The 19,773-nt window shown below is 33.5% G+C and overlaps 1 protein-coding gene and 1 pseudogene across 1 annotated transcript; both read left to right on the top strand.

Moving 5' to 3' along the window:
* Positions 1–8,670: 8,670 nt before the first annotated feature.
* Positions 8,671–19,598, top strand: LOC140827706 (uncharacterized). Its single transcript, XM_073190487.1, has 7 exons — positions 8,671–9,077; positions 10,203–10,274; positions 10,368–10,435; positions 17,589–17,736; positions 17,837–17,920; positions 18,472–18,567; positions 19,154–19,598. Exons 1-7 carry the CDS (start codon positions 8,775–8,777, stop codon positions 19,157–19,159), a joined length of 777 nt encoding a protein of 258 aa, XP_073046588.1. The 5' UTR covers positions 8,671–8,774; the 3' UTR covers positions 19,160–19,598.
* Positions 12,399–14,127, top strand: LOC140828431 (uncharacterized mitochondrial protein AtMg00170/AtMg00620-like; annotated as a pseudogene).
* Positions 19,599–19,773: the final 175 nt, after the last annotated feature.

Raw genomic sequence — 19,773 nt, 5'->3', positions numbered from 1 at the left:
GGTGCTGGGCAAACACCTTGGTACAAGGTAAAGACACCACCAATTTATTTTCATGATACAGGAGCTGACATATTGCTAGGAAATAATTTTCTACAAATGTTCAAGTCTTATACTCAAGAAAAGGAGACTAGACGATTAGTATTCACAACACCATGTGATCATAAAATCTTATTCCAGTGACTACGAGAGGCATTTTACAGAAAATTGACGATCCAGTTTCGCAGCAAGCGTGGTGATTGAGGACAACTTCTGAACCCAAAAATGAAATATTCTAGACGGTTTGGAGAAACAATGCTTCAGTTAAGAGCAGATAAACAACTCCAACTAGAGGAAATAGAATACCTTAAAATAACTCTACAAAGAATGAAGTAAATAAGATATCATTGGAAGATGTTAAGAAAAAGATCAAAGAAAATTACAATGAAGATCCCTTGGCATAGTGGGACAAAAATCAACTCAAAGCTTGCCTCAAGATTAAGGAAGGCAAAGAGTATGAATTTGTCCGTTGTAAGCCTATCGCAATGAACATCATTGATCAAAGGGATATGCAGACTATAATCAAGGAACATTTGGACCTTGGTTTGATCAAGGCAGGTATATCACCATATAGCAGTCCATGTTTTCTGGTAAGAAATCATGGTGAAATTAAGCGAGGTAAACCCAGATTAGTTATTAATTACCAAGAAATTAATAAGATTCTGGAGTTTGATGGGTATTTTATACCTAGTAGAGAACACTTGATTAGTTGCATTCGTAATGCCAAGATATTCTCTAAATTTGATTGTAAGTCCGGATTCTATCAAATTCGGATGCAAGAAGAAAGTAAGAAATTCACGGCTTTCTCCACACCACAAGGACATTATATCTGAGAGGTATTACCAATGAGATTGGCTAATTCATCGCAGATATTTCAAATAAAGATGGATAATCTTTTTAAAGATTATATTAAATTTATGTTTGTCTATATTGATGATGTTTTAATAGCATCTAAAAATATGGAGAAACATGTCAAACATTTAGAAATTTTTTCCAATGTTTGCAAGAAAGAAGGAATGGTTTTATCAAAAAAGAAAGCAGTCATTGCCACAAGAAAGATCGAATTTCTAGGAATAGAAATCGATAAGTCTGGAATAATTTTGCAAAATCATATAGTAGAAAAGGTGCAAAATTTTCCAAACGAATTAAAAGAAAATAAACAACTTCAAAGTTTTCTGGGAGTTGTTAATTTTGTTGGGATGTTTATTAAAAACTTAGCAAAATACAGGAAAGTGTTTAGTCCATTGTTGAAAAAAGATATAAGATTCATATGGACAATTTAACAAACAGAAGGACTTGTCTATTTGAAGCAGATTTGTAAAAATCTTCAAAAAATGGCTATTCCTCAAGATGAAGATGATCTGGTATTGTGTACCGATGCCAGTGATCATTGGTGGGCTGCACTGTTAACAAAGCTCACACTAGATGGAGAACAACAATGCAGGTATTGTAGTAGTTTATTCTCTGATGCAGAAGCCATAAGATGGCATATCAACGAGAAAGAATTTTATGCGGTAACAAGGGCTTTTGAAAAATGGCCATTGTTTTTACTTGCAAAGAAATTCATTTTGAAAGTTGACAACACACATGTGAAAGCTTTCTTAAGAAATAGAATTGAATCTAAACATGAGAAGGCAAGATTATTGAGATGACAAGCTCTATGTCAGAATTATATTTTTGATATTGTGATAATAAAATCTCATGAAAATATTCTTGCAGATTTTTTAACAAGAGATGGACAGCGGTGATATCGATGTCATCATCAAGATGCAGAGGCATTTGAGGGAACACCTTGAAATGCTTCAAAACGAGTTTAACAAGCTGATCTTAAACGCAGAAGTTGCGGGAAGACTACAACAAGCCGATAAGAGAGTTGTCTCTGATCGAATTACAGGATGTTTACAGGCTTATACTCAGTCATGGTCTGTAACACAAAGGTCTATCCTCCAAGGCATTGAGAAGCCACTGGTTTCTCAAATGAAGAGTTTTCGAGTACATGACTCTATACCTGGATCAGGGGATTCAAATACCCCTAGAACAAGTGTTAAGTCGGGATCAACTCTAGATGAGTCGGCTAAAACAAAAATTGAGACTCCTGATCCTTATCTTGAGTCCTCAAGTCAACCATTCACCTCGGGGATTGAAGAGGGAGAGATCAACCTTAGGCCTCTTAGCAAAACTAAGGTTGGTACTAATGAAGTTGCAATTTCTCCATTACAGGTTTACCAACAGAACTGGGAGAAATTAAAAACAAGAGTTGGCATTAACCTAGCTACCAATAGGTTTGATGTTTCAGGAAAATATCCTAGGGTATGGATGAAACCTAATTTATAACCCAAGGAGGTCAAAGCATGGTATGAATTCGGGGCTCTTGCCTCAGTTTATACTACATCACTCAGCTTTTCGGAAATTTCAGGACTACCAAACTGGATCCAGGAAGCTGTTCATGAAACTTTGGCGAATAATGATTATTTGTCCAGAGGAGATGTTTTGGAGCTATACTTTTTCAGTGCAGCACCAGAACCAGCAGGGAAAGGTTCACATGAAGCCTTTCATTTAATCAAGTTAAGGAGGCCAGATACAAATATTCAGAAATTTATCAAAGACCTTCCGACAGAACAAACACCCCTGGTGGCTTCACTAATTGAAGACGATATATCAACCAAAAGAGCATGGGGTTTATGGGCATGTCTCACTGAGATGGATAAAGTCAAGTTTCCGTTTAAATTTTATCAAAATTCAGTAAACAGATAATTCCTGTTAAATACTATGACAGGAAAAACTACAAGTTTTGCAGAAGATCTATTCGAAAAGAAGAGAAATCTTTTGTGGAATAGCAAACTTCCGGGGAGTAAAGAAACTCGTCGGAAATTCTGCAATATGGGACATGTGGCAAGATTGTCCGAAAACATCTCCCCAGAGTGCATTAACTAGAAGGAACCAAAATTTGGCAAGGGCTTCAAACCTCGAACAGACAAAAAGCATCTTGCAGAAATAGGACCAAGTGGGGAAGGACCAAAAGCACGTTTTCCTCGGGGATACAGAAAGCCAAAGATTCACCGACAAAGCTAAAAGAAACATGTGATCTTCCCACTCAGGAAAAGAAGGACCACCATGTGAAAAAACCATATGAGTGGAATTCAAGGACCACCAATAATCGGTAGTAAAGGACAAAGACCACCAATAATAGGTGGAAGATGACAAAGGACATTGGATTCTTTATCTTTAAAGATAAAGGAAATCTGATAACGAACAAGAAAACTGGATCCAAAAATCATACTATAAATAAAGGTAAAAGGGAACCAGTAAAACCACACCAGAAACCTAAAGAAAATGTATTATAATTTATACATATCTAAAGGTTTTAAAAGGAAAAATCAAGTATAAGAGAAAAGAGGCGGATGCTCTTAAATGGCTAGTCCAACATATCCAGGAAAAAAGAGATGAGATTACCTCAGATCTTTTAGAAACTCATCGTTACTGGTATCTCGGAAGGATAAAAGAAGATGAGAGATTAATTTCTAGATTAATAATCTAGAAAAAGACAGTTCAAGAAGGGACCACTCAACCACTACCTGGTCCATGTGCAAGCTGTAAAGGTTTATGAAGATTTGAAATCCAAAATTCAAATCCGAAGAAGCATTCTATAAATAAGACAGGAAGGAATAAGTGAAGATCATCGAACATTTTCCTCATTTCTTTCAAAATAAGGTGTAATATTTTCTCTTTCAAGTTTATGTATTTTTCAAGTTCGGCGACTATAAGTAGCTAAACAAGTTTCTCCTCCTCTAACAGGAGGTTTCGATGTAATAATAAATGTTTGTATTTGAATAAAGAGATCTTTGATCTTAGTCTCTCTCATGTATTATTTTAAAAAATTTATCTTCTACTATAAACCCTAACGTAGGAAACAAACTAGGGTTGTGCCAAGTGCCGCTGAAGGAATCTGTGTCAGTAACCATCGGTTGCGATCGCGTAGTTGGACAGTGAGGAGCAGTTCGTAAAATACGGTGGATATAACTCGGTGACACTCCGGTCAAAGAAGTATAAGATTTAATTTATTTTACGGAAGCATGATGTGTCATTATTTTAAAAAAAAAAATCATTTAATTTAAAACATGATAAAAGTACATTTTAGAAAATGGGGAGTGGAAATAAAGAAGTTGGTCAAAAGGGTACTGAATGTCAATTCTCCCATATTTTATATGTTCATAATATATCTACTACATGTAATAGAGTTGACCGAAAAGGTCCTATTTGGATATCAAGTCAAGTTATACCTTGTGTGGTTCGAGTGATATTTCACTTCATAGCCACAACTCATCCGACTCCTCGAATAGTTAAGAAGAAAAATAGATATATACTTATTGGAATCTATTAAAGCTATGATGTTTTAGTTGGACATTGATATATTTATTTTTCATTTTTTGTGTTTCAATATAAATGTGCTAAAACTAGATTCATTATTTCAAAATTTGATAAACAAAATATTATATTACAAACATTACGCATGTTGACATTCATTCATTAAAAATATCTATGGCAAAAAATAATAATACATGAATGATAATCTATACTATACTATTATTATATTATTAAGTAAGAGACTTCTAGAATAACTAATTCTTGGTGTCATGCTTTGTTATACTAATTATATATATTAATAAAGTGTTAAAAATTTAATGCAAGTCATGTGTAGTTTGGTGGATAAAGTCTATGTTTTTTAGTCATAAGTTTGTAGGTTCAATTCCTACTTGGGTCTTTTTTTTATTTATTTTTTTAGTTCATATATCAAAATTACATTGTCGCTACTCATTATTTCTTATAAATATATTTTGATCCTCATTTAAATATAAACCAAATAAATTATAAAAAATATCGTACAAGCACGCAACACGTGTGTTGATGTACTAGTTATAATATAAGAAGTGTGAAACTAATACATATATTACTGTAAAGTTGATTTTACAAATCTATCCTTCGTTAATTGGTTTTACATTTGTTTAATTTATGGCTATTATTAACCATTTTGATCTTTTGTTAAGTAATTAATTATATTTTTTTAATGCAATTGATCTCAGTGGCCGAGCCACAGTCCTCAAGCCCGGGTGACCTTAATTTTTTTTAAGAAAATTATTTGGTTAAATTTGATATTAATTCGGATATATCAATTTAAAATATCAAAAATTTTAGAGTTTAAAATTCTAGCTCAAATATAATCGAATTATTGGCTCCACCACGTATTGATCTATGAGAAAATATTAGCAAAAACTTGTGTGAGACGGTCTCACAGGTCCTATTTGTGAGACATATCTTTTATTTGGGTCATTCATGAAAAAATATTACTATTTATGCTAAAAGTATTACTTTTTATTGTGAATATCGGTAGCGTTGACCTGTCTCACATATTAAGATCCGTGAGACGGTCTCACATGAGACCCACTCAAAATATTATATCTATCTACACATACAAACTAGCTTTATCAACATAATAATCCCGACATCATGGATAATGAATGTCCCTACCTAACTACATCACATGGTAGTTTGACTTATAAATATAGATACATATTTTGCATGTATTTATGCGTGTTTTGTGTATTTGAGAGAAATTTATGTCATTATATCATTAGAACGTTTGACATTAAATTTTGTTTTCCGACAATGAAAACAAATATTGCCTTGGTTTTTTTAAAAAAAATTCAGGTCTTGTATTTGTATATGCAACCTTCTAATTATTCCTTATTAATATATATTTTATATATAATATAATTTCAAATACATATTACCATATGTTAATGTAATGTCCCAAAAAACACCTAATATTTGATTGAGGCCGTGAGGAGATGATTAATATGAATTATTGGAATAAGATACGAATGAAATCAATTTTGAAATGGAATGATATGTGAGTGAGAATTGAATGCTAATTTTGGTACCCCAAAAAAATTTTAAAATGAAAAAAAAAATGTAATGAAATTATTTTTAATAATCAAATATATTTTTTATTTAAAAATTCAAAACAATAATTTACTCAATAAATAATATCATTATTAAATTATTTGATAAAATAATTATCATCATTTTATTTTTTTATTATTAATATAATCATCATAAAAAAATATATAAAATAATAATCATTATATTTATTATTTATTATTATTTTTGTTGTTGTTGTTGTTGTTATTACAAGAATATTTATTTAAAATCTTTAAATTAAATAAAGTAATTTTTTGTAGAATAGATAAAAACTGAAAGTGAGAATGATCATTTTCATTTAAAATGGGTAGAATGATCATTTTCATTGAAATGAATATTCTCATTCATGTGTTTTACCAGGCACAGATATAGTAAATGAGATGTGAATGCTCTTTTTATTTCCACCTACAACAGCATGTCCTTAGTCCTTACTAAGGACATGATTTATAAGTTTGAATGGAATAAGAAATGAATAAAATCATCTTCAGATATGAGTGTCAAAATCAGATACGATCCACCAATCCGACATGGTACAACCTAAAAAAATGAAGTTTGGGTTTGGGATTCTCGGGTTCGAGTCAGATCGGGTTGGACCCAATCGTTAATCCGAAAAAATGATCGAGTTGAGTTGGGTTCGGGTCAACCCGGTTTGACCCGAAATTTTTAATTTTTTTTAAAAAATATAATTAATAAATATTACCTACATTTTTATATATTGTATATTTGAAAAAATTGTATATTTATATCATAAATTTTCATAATTTAATGTTTATTTTAAACATTTTTTTTATTTTTTAAACAATTATTTATTTAATTTAGTAAATATACTTTATTTTTCTATAATTAGACTTTCAAATTTAAATCATATATATGAGAGAGATTTTATTATTATGTTTTTAAATTAAAATATTAGTATTATTTTTTTGAATTTTATTTAAAAAGATTATAAAAAATTTAAAATCAGGTTATACGGGTTGATTCGAGTTCAGATTTAGGTTGAGAGTTTTTGGGTTGGCTCGAGTTGAGCAACTTTTAAATAGTAATATTGCTCAACCCCAACTCAACCTACCCAAATTGACATCCATCACTTCAGAATGGGAATATGAGAGGAAATGAAATGAGAAATTTATCCTATTCCTATTAATGATCAAATGAAATGAAAAATGAATGAAATGGAAATATTTTTTATAATCAAATAATATTTTATTTAAATTTTAAAATAATGTTTAATAGTACTAATATTTTATTTAAATTTTAAAATAATGTTTAATTACTATTTACTATTTATCATTAATATTATTATTATTATTATTATTATTATTATTATTATTATTAATGTTTTCGCTATCAAATAATAACTAATTTTATTTAATTTTATAATATCATTATTAAGTGATAATTTTAATATTAATATTTAATTTATTTATTGTTATATTATTAATAATTTCTAATAATTTATTTTTATCATCAAATAACAATAATAGTTTTTATATTGATTGTTCTTATAAAATTATTGTTATTATTTTATTACTAATATTATTTTTGCTACTATTTGTGATATTTATTTATTTATTTATTATTAGTATTAATTTTTTACAATTGTTATAAAAAATAAATTTCTACAATTAAAAGATTTGAAAAATAAAAATATTGCATATATTGATACTTATGTACGATAATATATATGAAAAGTAAATAATAGGAAACTTTTCTATTTGAAAAATAAATTGGAAAGTTTAGATGATGAGAATAGATAAACTCAAACCAAATGGAATGAAATGTCTATTTCATGTTCATTGGAGTGAGTACTCATTCCAAGCATTGAAATAAGAATGAGGTTGGGAAGACCTATTCCATTCTCATCTCATTCTCATGTATCAATAACGTCTCGAGTGTTAAAAAATATTATTTTTTCGAGATATTTTAACTAAATCTTTAAAAAGAAGAAAAGTAAGATTAAAGTAAGTTTCGAATTGGAAAAAAAAATCGGGTACCCTTATTGTTTTGCACTTTAAAATCTATTTATACATGTATTTTAAATTACTTTTCCCATTCTATTATAATGATTATGTAGAAACCCCAATTATACAAATTTTTTTTTGGGACTATATTCTTTATTTTAAGTGATTGTTCATGTTTTCAAAATTCTAAAACAGTCTATTAACCACTCAAGATTATTATTTGTCATTCTGATCATAATAAATAATATCAGAACGAGTTTTTTTTCATATAATGTTTTATTTAAAATTCATTTTCAAACTAACTTGAAAATGTTTTTTTTTTTTGTTTTGCTAGCATGGTACCATTTCAACCAACAAATTGTTATATTTTCGAAAGAAGAACATGATGCTAAAAATAAGAATGCATGCTGATTGGCGGTGCTAGAACTTGATAAACAAAAACTCTATGATTTACGTTAAAATTTTAACATTTATTAATATGTATAATTATTAAAACAGACGGTTACACTGAAAGTTAATTATTCTGAATATATTAAATTTAATAAAATAATATAGTATTGAGGGAGGATATTTGTTAAAGGCGCTGCGTAAATAAGCCGACAAGCAAGGGTATTCTGGTCCATTCGAACACACGCATGCCCCATTATTTCGTAAATTCCGCCACTATCCACCTTTCTCATTTAAACCCACCCCACTTCCCATCTGCTCTCTCTCTACTGATACAACTTTGTTTTCTTGAAAAACAACAAAGCAGAGAACCATTGTATTTCCAAGCCTCAGAGGGCGAGTAGTCCAAGAATGGTGGACGAGATCATGGTGTGTGTGGACAGGATAATAGCGTCAGCTGCATATTTTCAAGAATCATCGTCGACAACGGTCGATAGTAGTGGCGGGGTGACGGGAGAAGAAAGCAGCGTCGATGTTTGTGGGAATGGTGGCTTGAATGGTTATAAAGGAGGGGTTTTTAGTGGGAATGTGGACGAGGGGTCTTCTTTTTCCTCGGTAAAATCGAAAGGGTGTGTGCAGGAATGCAGGATTTGTCAGGAGGAAGATGAAGAGAAAGAAATGGAAGCCCCTTGTGCTTGTAATGGCACTCTAAAGGTACGATTTTTCTTTGTTTTTTGGTCTCTTTGGTCGATCATGGGTTTGTGCTATTTTTGTTTCTTCTCGAGGTATGACTGATTTTCGGCTCAAGTTTCTTGGTTTTCTTTTCGATATTTTTAAGGTTGACTTGGCTGTCTTTTGTTCTGAAACGATTTTCCTAATGTTATTAAACCTTTTTGGTTTTTTATATATAAGTTGTCGGAGGGGACATAGAATGCGAAAATCACCAAATTTACTGCTCAACTTTTTGAAAAAAGATGCAAGTATCTTGCCCTCCTCTGGGGTGCTAGCATGCAAGTTTTATGAAATTTTGTGCTTTATTGAGAATTTTTTTCTATCTTTGGAAAATTTTTGGGTCGTTGTGCATTTAATTATGCCATTGTGATGAAAATCTTGGCCTATATCCCTACTCGGTTGGATCACTTGTTACGTTTGGCATGGAAGCATTAATGAATGCATTCATCTGGTTCATGTGGTCTATTTCAAACTCTTTGGACATCTTCGACTCTTGATTTGAGTGAATTCGTTTCTCGTGAAACAAATTCACATGTGATCATCTTTACCTGTTCATATTATGTGTCAATTATGAATCTTTCAATTTAAAAAGTTCAAAATTTGATGCATTTGCAGTTTTATAAATCTCACCAACAAATTTAGCATCTTGATATCAGATCCAGCTGTACAGTAGTGCTGTGATGTTGGATTATGACCTTGGGGCGGCAGATATTGTATGATGACCTAGCAAAATTAACAACATATAAAGAGTTAGAGAGGCACATTTCTAATTAATGACCCATGGAAATTTTTGGTGTTTTAATCAGAAGGGCTGCCTCTGGCTTATGAATTTTTGAATTTGTAAGATTTTTTGTCATTTTGAGTTATTATGCATCTCCTGGTTGTTTATCCTCGAATAGTGCCGATCTTTTTTTTTTGTGCCTTACGTGACTGACAGAAGGTGTCCCCGGGATATTAGCCTGGCGTTCTCACATCTGTAGTGTTATGGGCAGAGCTATTTTCTTGACTGTTATTCATGTTTTTGAAGCATGTTATTGCACAACTCGTTTGAAGTGTGAATTACCTTTTTGAGAATATGATTTTCATTTTGTTTTGGCGTCAACGTAGTTTGCTCATCGAAAGTGTATTCAGAAGTGGTGCAATAAAAAAGGTGGTATCATTTGTGAAATCTGCAATCAGGTTGGGATCAGTTACGTCTTTGAGCAATGACTCAAATTAATATTATCGCTTTATAATACCAATTATGAAGATAACTGTGCCCTGTGTCAACAGGTTTTTTCACCAAATTATACGAGTCCACCACTGAGAAGCAATGCTGATGTCATGGCTATTGATATCCGGTTTGTTTTGTGTACATCACCTTTACGACAATTTATTATAGAAATTTAAATTCTGTTAACTCTAGTGAATTGTTTCTTTAAACTATAACCTTTTGTTTGAACTACCCGAATAAGCCTGACTAGTGTTGATGAGATAACTGATACATTTAGTTCGAAAGTTATCCTTAGAATTGATATTTTTTGTTGAACTAGCATTAAGTACGTATGATGCACATAGACAACAATTAGATATCATATAAATAAAAAATTTTGGAGGTAGAAATAAAAAGGAAAATTCAAAAAAAAAGAAGGTTTTCGCCGTGCTCTTTTATTTCAGTTATAGGGCAGAGAGAGTGAGGCAACTGATTAGAGTCGGGTTTAGGTCGTCTATTACTTATCTTTCAACCTACCGATATGAAATAATGAAAGCAAAGGAGAACATTATTTAGTGATCACCTCCTCTTTAAAGAGAAAAACTCCCTAATAGCTAAGATTATCAAGTTGGTGAGCCGTGTGAAGGGAAACCTTCCCGCACGGTTCGGAGAGCACTAAATTAGAATGAGAGGTTCACCACCACATCATTGCATGCAAGGGGAGCTCGCTCGATTCGCAGATTGGTCCGACTCGTAATTCACTTATGACCCCGTGTTCGATAGCCCGACCATAGTGATGTTAATTGTGGTCGCATTCATAAGTAGCTTGGTCCATCTTTATTCTGTTTCATATATGTCTGAGGATCCGCATAGCCCTCGATCTACGTGTTATTTTTTTAGCCATTTATACTTTTTTATGCCAATGTAGGACGAAGAATCGGGAAATCGAGTATCAAATTCTAGCTCTTTTGGGGCATCAACCACAACACAGGTTGCAGACCTATCGAGATTGCTTCCTTGCAGAACCCAACAAAGGCTGTAACTCAATAGAGTGAGTGGGAAACCTTGTAAACACGAGCAGGAGAATAGAGATCGGTCTGTCTTGTCTTTGACTAGCCCTGCTCCATCCATCTTGTCTATCTTGAGCTTGTTAATAAGCTTGGGGATACTTTTTATTTCTGTTTACTACTAGGGCTTCCAGCACTAATTCCTACACTTAATCGGGTCTCATAGTCCTTGCTGTGACCTTCAGAGCCTGATTAATGCGGTTTTAAAGCGCACTTCTATGGCTCTTCCTCGAGCATTTTCGAGTTTCTTTCTCAGGATGTGCCTTTATCTTCATCGGCATACTTATTGTGAACTTTTGTACGCGATTCCTGTTGTTCGTTACCAGTGAGTGTAGCATTAATTAGTTATATAGTCTTGAGAAATGTTTGAGCATCTTGTATAATAATATAGATTTTCATAATGTTGAGCATCTTTTCGCTATGCTATGTTAGCTTCTTTGATTCATAGCTAGTTTAAAACTAAAAAACTATAGGGTAGGGCTTTTCCCACGCTATTGCATACGTACTTAGCTTAGCTAGTTTAGGGCTTCTATCGCGTTATATTTTAGCTAATTTTAGGCGAAAAAGACGAGTTTTAAAAGCTAGAGATATTCAATCCATGTTTTTTTATGATATCTATTTAATCTTGTTAGTTAATCCATGGTCGCCCCCGTCACAAAGTGGCTAATGCCTATCAGTACGCGTGCGCACGAAAGGATCTCAGCTGTTGTAGGGTTCTCGTCCTACAGATCCCATTCGGTGCCAATGCAGTGGGCCCTCCAGTTTTTCAATCGTTCTTCATGTGCGCGAAGGTTTTGTGGGCCCATGATATCTTGATCTGATCCTTCTCTTGACTCGCAAGCGGCGATTTACTCACCATAGAATAGATCGAGAGAGGTTCGAACTCCCATTAGATTCCATCCGATCTTGTTTGACTGCTATATATACGAAATACGTGAACCCTTCCAAATAGTCCAAAAATGACAGCCATCAAAAGGACTAAGCCATATAGCCTCTGCATGTCCAAATGATGTTCAGCGGTCTCTACCCAAGTAGCTTTGGCCCATGATCCAAAAGACCCACAACCAGTCAATCATGCTATCCTTACCTTCCAACCAATCGGCCAATCACGCTTTCCTTACATTTCAACCAATCCCTTCGATTTCGCTTCTGCAACAGTTTAAAATCTCGGTCCCTTACCTTGATGCCTACAGCTCAATTTGTTTTCCAGTGATGGCAAGAATCCGCGAAATACTGTTTTTTCTTCTTCTTGTGTTGTTTCTGAATGACATCATAGCTACACGAGGGAAAGCGTTGCTGCCCATTCTGCCGCCGCAAAAATAAGGCCGCTTTCTTCCTGAAAAAATGCAAGTTCCACCATCAGAGCCCAGCAAGCAGCATAATTCTGTTCCGAGGCTGCGTATTCATTCCAGCAACAGTAGTATATGGTTCAAAACGCCTTGTTCCATCCGGCACGAATCCCCTCCATCACTAGTAAAGTGGAGGTATTATTTGTATTGCAATAATGAATAAATGTACGAACACAAATAATGAGCAGACCAGTCCACTTTTATATGTGGTTCATTTCATAATGTATTTTTGTTTTGAATAAAGAAGCGCGCTCCTGTTAGTGTAACGTAGATGTCTTTCTCGGTTGATGGATGAGATAAATGCCTATATCGCTTGTAATGTTATTGTCATGTTGATGCTCTGCTATATTAAAGAATATAATCTAAAAAAGTTGCTTTAGTCTCATTCTTTATAATGGTCTTTCTCGTACTGTGGAAACGAACTTCAAGTCTTAATTGTGTATTCACCAGGAAGCGTCAGAACATAGGTTTGGGCCACCTCCGATGTCGATCGACAGTAATAGTTTGTTTTCGAAAGTAGTTTTCTGAGATAGATTATATTTTAACCTAGAGCGATTTGCTTGCTTCTTTCTAGGCTATAGTTTACATGTATCATGCAAATGTCCAACACTTAGGTTAGGTCCAATATCGCTGGTACTATTTATGATGTCCCTGGGATTGTAGCCAGGACATTTGCATGATACATGTAAACTATAGCCTAGAAAGAAAGAGGGAAATCGCTCTAGGTTAACATATAACCTACCTCGGAAAACTACTTTTGAAAACAAACTATTACTGCATATCGACATCGGAGGTGGCCCAAAACTAGGATGTGACGCTTCCTGGTGAGTACACAATTAAGACTTGAAGTTCGTTTACACAGTATGAGAAAGACAATTATAAAAATGGGACTAAAACAACCTTTTTTTATTATATTCTTTAATATATCAAGAGCATCAACATTACAAAGTGATGTAGACATTTATCCCATCCACCAACCGAGAAAAAAACATACGTTACACTAACAGGAGCGCGCTTCTTTATTCAAAACAAAAATACATTATTAAATGAACCCACATATAAAAATGGGATGGTCTGCTCATTACTTGTGTTCGTACATTTATTCATTATTGGAATACAAATAATACCTCCACTAATCTAGTGCTGGTGGGGATTCGTGCCGGATGGAACAAGGCGTTTTGAACCATATACTACTGTTGCTGGAATGAATTCCGCAGCCTCGGAACAAAATTATGCTGCTTGCTGGGCTCTGATGGTGGAACTTGCATTTTTTAGGGAAGAAAGCGGCCCTTTTTTTGCGGCGGCAGAGTGGGCAACATCGCTTTCCCTCGTGTAGCTATGATGTCATTCAGAAACAACACAAGAAGAAGAAAAGCAGTATTTTGCGGATTCTTGCCATCACTGGAAAACAAATTGAGCTGTAGGCATCAAGGTAAGGGACTGAGATTTTATACTGCTGCAGAAGCATAATCGAAGGGGTTGGTTGAAATGTAAGGATAGCGTGATCGGTTGGAAGGTAAGGATAGCATGATTGACTGGTTGCGGGTCCTTTTGGATCATGGGCCACAGGCTATTTGGTAGAGACTGCTGAACATCATTTGGACAGGCCGAGGCTATATGGGCTTAGGCCTTTTGATGACTGTCATTTTTGGGCTATTTGGAAGGGTTAACTTATTTTGTATATAAGAGCAGTGAAACAAGATCAGATGGAGGGACTTCGAACCTCCCTCGATCTATTCTATGGTGAGTAAAGCGCGTCTTGCGAGTCAAGAGAGGGATCGGATCAAGATGCCTTGGGCCCACAAAACCTTCGCGCACAAAAAGAGCGATCGAAAAATTGAAGGGCCCACTGCAATTGCACCGAAATGAGGTCTGTAGGACAAGAACCCTCCACCAGCTGAGATCCTTCCGTGCGCACGACGTACCGATAGGCATTAGTACGTATGCAATAGCGCGGGAAGAGCCCCTACCTTATAGTTTTTTAGTTTTAAACTAGCTATGAATCAAAGAAGCTAGCATAGCATAGTGAAAAGATGCTCGACATTATGAAAACCTATATTATTATACAAGATGCTCAACCATTTCTCAAGACTATATAACTAATCAATGCTACACTCACCAGTAACGGACAGCGGAAATCGCGTACAAAAGTTCACAATAAGTATGCCGTTGAAGATAAAGGCACATCCTGAGAAAGAAACTCGAAAATGCTCGACGAAAGGCCATAGAAGTGCGCTTTAAAATCGCATTAATCAGTCTGTGAAGGTCACAGCAGGGACTATGAGACCCGATTAAGAGTAGGAATTAGTGTTGGATGTCCTAGTAGTAAACAGAAAATAAAAAGTAGCCACAAGCTTATGAATAAGCTCAAGATGGATGGAGTAGGGCTAGTCAAAGACAAGACATACCGATCTCTATTCTCCTGCTCGCGTTTACAAGGTTTTCCACTCACTTTATTGAGTTACAACCCTTGTTTGGTTCTGCAAGGAAGCATCTCGATAGGTCCGCAATCTGTGATGTGGTTGATGCCCCAAAAAAGCTAGAATTTCATACTTGATTTGCCGGTTCTTCGTCCTAGCGGCCCCCTGAGGATGCGGGAAGCCAATGGTAGGAGTGGTTAACTGGACTCTTCTTCGAAGGAATTCAACCTTGATGCCCTATCCTGACAGCAGGTAATAGGATAAACGAGGAGAATAAAAGGCTTGACATGCACACTTTCATTTTGAGACTTCATTCCCTTTGCAACAACCAAAAAAAGGGAAAACGATTCGAGCCAGTTGGTTGGAGGTTCTACAAAAGAACTCAATCCGACACCCTTAGCTCTTTATCTGTCATCCTTCGCTTGTTTGTAGGCTGGTTAGGAGTGTAGAACCTTTGCGTTCCCTTACAACGAGCACGCCTGTTGTAATATATTTAACGAGCACGCCTGTTGTAATATATTTATGAAAAATGAATTAAATGATATTTTACATTTTTTTATTTAATTACAATTATATGACATTCAAGCAGTGTTCTAAAAGCCTCGCTTAAGCTTGAAGTTCAACAAAAACGCCTCGATTCGGAGATAAACGGAAAAAAACGGTTAAACTGTAGTTTGACCGAATTAAGCGTAATTAATACATTTAATCAAGTATATTTAAACACAATTAATCGCTTCTATTTATTTTTAATATTTTTTTTATTTTGAAGATATGTCTTTTTATTTTAAATAATAAATTAAGTTTATAATTTAGATGTTTATTTTTATAATTCAATTATGATTAAGCGCGTCTGATAATGATTTGACAAATATTTAGCATTTTTTTAATGTGTTCTAGTTGCAAAAACAAATAAAGATTGTAATTTTGAGATTTTTATGCTTTTATAAATATGAGTATTAATGAATCAGACTTAAATTTATCATATTTATATATTATTTTATCTATTTATTAGTTTGAGATAATTACAATTACACTAAAGATAAAAAACGCTTTTTCACCCTTAAGCATGTGCTAATCTTGCTTAAGCTTGAAAAGTTTGGAGCTCGACATCCGCGCTTCGGGGCGCTTCACGCTTTTTAGAACCTTGCGTTTAAGTATGGGATTGAAGTGGATGTTATGAGATGAATAATATTAGTTGAGAAGTTACTTTGTAATAGAAAATTTATTTTGAATGGAAAAATGAAGAGTTGTAAGTGAATAATTTAATAATTTCTGCGGTATTATATTTATTTTTATATATAGTTATTATTTATTATTCTTTCTTCTATGTGGTGTCATCCTAGCTTACTCTTTATCTATAACTATTATTGGCTTATATTTTATAATTTCTTATAAGTTATTATATCAAGTGGTACTCTACTAACTTAATTATCATATTTAATTTTTATTATCTCTATTATTGATACTTTGCATATTTTATTAAGTACATTATTTATATTATATGTTTATTCCATTTATTTATTTACTTTCAAATTAGTTATGTTTTATATTGGAGTGTCTGTTTTGTTAAGTAATTTCGACAAGTATTTATTTCTTAATAAATAAGCTCTACAATTCAGATTCTTTCGTGGGTAAAATTTCTTCAAGTATTACTACAATTATTATTGATTTTGTTCAACGTCTCTTTCCAGGATCTGGTATTCAGCCTTTAATTTTAATTAATTACTATTGAATGCATGGTTTGCCAATAATAAAGTGGAGCATATGTTATCTAAAAATTTGTTAAAACTCAAGCTCATTTTTCGAGAATATGCTCTAACTACTTTATTGAGAAAGAAGTTAATTTAACATTTCTTTATTTGAAACTTATTAATTCTGAAAAATATTAACCATAAAGTATATGAAATGATATGCAAAGTTTAACATGAAATGAAATTTTTGAATGATTTATGATTCTATTAAGTTAAAGCATTTAGTTACTATTACATGACATTAAGTTATGAGAATGAAGTTGAGGTTATGAGAGGAATGATATTAAGTTGAGAAGTTGTTTTTTTCCATATATCTCTATAGCTAATATTTTTTTTAATGAGAATATCCATGTGAGGTCTTATACTAAACACATATGTGCTAGTTTTGTCAATTTACAACTAGAAAACATATATATAATATATATATATATATTATATATATATAGATATAGATTTTTTTCTGTTCTCACACATACAGTTGTTAAATATTGTTTAGTCAATCGTGAGTATTCTATTTTGATTTGCACTCATGGAAGCGAAGTTCTGGACAAGACCATGCATCCTTGATATTTATCTCTCTTTTTCCTCCTGTTGACCTTGCCTTAAGACATTCTATGGATTTGTTTCTCCTTCTTGATTGAGCTTGAGCTGAACATTTTTTTTTGTAGAAAATGAACTTGTCAATATTCTAATATTTTATCCTTTCTTACCCAGACAAGCATGGGGCCCTCACATTGATCTTCGAGATCCTCGTTTATTGGCTTTAGCTGCGGCTGAACATCAATTTCTGGAATCTGAATATGACAGTTTTGCCATGGCAAATAGCGGGACTCTAGCATGTTTCCGCTCCGTGGCAATCATTGTAAGCAACGGAAATCTCGTTGATATGGATTTTTCGTGAGAGTTATCTAAAAACAGTATTAAAAACTTACTTATTAGTTATGGATATTTGATATCTGCAGTTGATGCTAATATTGCTGACACGGCAAATTTTAATGATCACAAGAGACTCTGATATGTTCCAGGGGTCATCAGCTTTCTTCCACGTAAGTCCAAGACTCCAAGTTTTAAGTGTTTCTTTTCTGATGCCAACCAGATGTTGACCGTCTGGTTTCATTATATTTTTAGATCGCAATCTGGAATGGTGCACATATATATTTTGATGTTTGTGATGCATTTGTGAACTACAAATTTTTTTTTAAAGCTATAATTTTAGTTGGGATCAGACTTCAAATGAGTTGTTAAAAACCTCCTGTAAATTTGTGACAAGTTGATTAATGAATCCCCCTAGAAAAATAAGGGAAACGATTACCCCATTGGCAATAAAAATGATTTTTGAACCAAACCTCATATGAATACGTTCACAATATGAATCATTCATTACCATCTTAATTGTTGGCAGGAAATATTTCAAATTGATTATTTTTGCTTGGATAAAATAATTTTGTTGTTTCCAAATGATGCATGAGAAAGTCACGTATTTCCAACAAAATCTTTAATCCAAAGATGGTTTGAGTGCATGGAGTCTTTATTTCTTTTAATTTGTCAGTGTGTATTTCAGCACTGGAACCTTGATTTTTCTTTTTATTTATTTCAGTATCAGATATCGGTTCTTCAGCTGGCTGGTTTCCTCCTTCCTTGTTATGTGGTGGCCCGTTCGTGGTACATAGTACAGTGCCGAAGGAGGAGGCAGGTCTGTCTATGTTGTCGTGATTCTTTTCTGCGCTATGCTAATTGGTTTCACCGGATATGCTAGCTCATTCCAAGTCAACCTAGAGCTACAACAATATATACTTGATAATATTCGGATTGACTCGATTTATTTGCATTCATTGTGTGCACACATACATGATACACCTTTATGGCATTTAACCCCGAAAACACCCCGGGAGCATAGGACCAAATCCATAGTAGATTAGTCCATTTCCATTGAGCGTGGCTGAAGAAAGTGAATCACTCTGGGAAACCAATGATAGGTTTGGAAGAGGAAACATAATTTTTTTAATAGAAGCTGGCAAACTGGCAACTACTTGGTGTCAAGAAAAGAATTAATCATTTTCAAAATAATATAGGGGGATGTATCTCAACACTGTTATCAATTCTTGGATTGCACTTTGACCACAACACATGGACAAAAATATGAAAGAAAGTCCATTTAGCTCATCATTAATAGATAACTACTCGTATCAGCATACACTAATTATTGTGTAATTTCTTGTGTTGAGATTGATTGCACAAGTTTTATTTATTATCTCTTTCTGATTGCTTACATCCGACAGGGTTGAAAGAGAAGGTTGATGCTGCATAAATCTCTCCTTAAAGGGTCTCATTTATTTTTCTAATGCTCTTGGTGATAGTCGTGGATCTGACCATTGTGCTGTTGTGCATAAGCTTTCTGCATTCCCTAATAATTCATATCAGAAGGTCCATCCAACAACCCAGTGCTCGAACTTCTGTTCTACTTTTAGCTCATAGCGTAAGCTATTAGTCTTTTAAATTTGCTACCGTGGCGCAGAACTCTCGAGTAAATGTACATGTGATGGTTGAGTTCACTTGCTGCTTTTGCATGCGATGCATTCGAACTGTTGTGATATTTAATGTTCTGATGAAGCTTGTATATATGGCAATATTCAAGTCGATGCTGATGATTGTTCTTGTTTTTGTTGTTTTTTTGTACAATCGAATCTGATGCTGTCTTTGCAACATATGAAGGTACTTCGGCTATGTTTGTATCTGCATGATCACACAAAAGAAGAAGAGAAAACAGAAGGAAAAAAAGTAACAATTATCAAGAAGTTCTTTTGTAGTATTATTATTATTATATTAAAGTAGAAATATTTTTTAAACTAATTTTTTTTTTTTGAGTAAAACCAGTAATTTCATTGCGAAAAATCATCAA

This window comes from Primulina eburnea, chromosome 3, assembly GCF_022965805.1.
Source record: "Primulina eburnea isolate SZY01 chromosome 3, ASM2296580v1, whole genome shotgun sequence".
NCBI classification, from domain to species: Eukaryota; Viridiplantae; Streptophyta; class Magnoliopsida; order Lamiales; family Gesneriaceae; genus Primulina; species Primulina eburnea.
Note: the sequence above shows the minus strand (reverse complement) of the source record. Positions and strands in the feature narration are given on the sequence as shown.

Coding starts and splice junctions, on each gene's coding strand:
- LOC140827706 (XM_073190487.1), top strand. CDS start 8,775: ATGGTGGACGAGATCATGGTGTGTGTGGACAGGATAATAGCGTCAGCT. Junction 10,436..17,588: donor GTCATGGCTATTGATATCCG/GTTTGTTTTGTG, acceptor TTTCTTACCCAG/ACAAGCATGGGGCCCTCACA. Junction 17,737..17,836: donor TCCGCTCCGTGGCAATCATT/GTAAGCAACGGA, acceptor TGATATCTGCAG/TTGATGCTAATATTGCTGAC.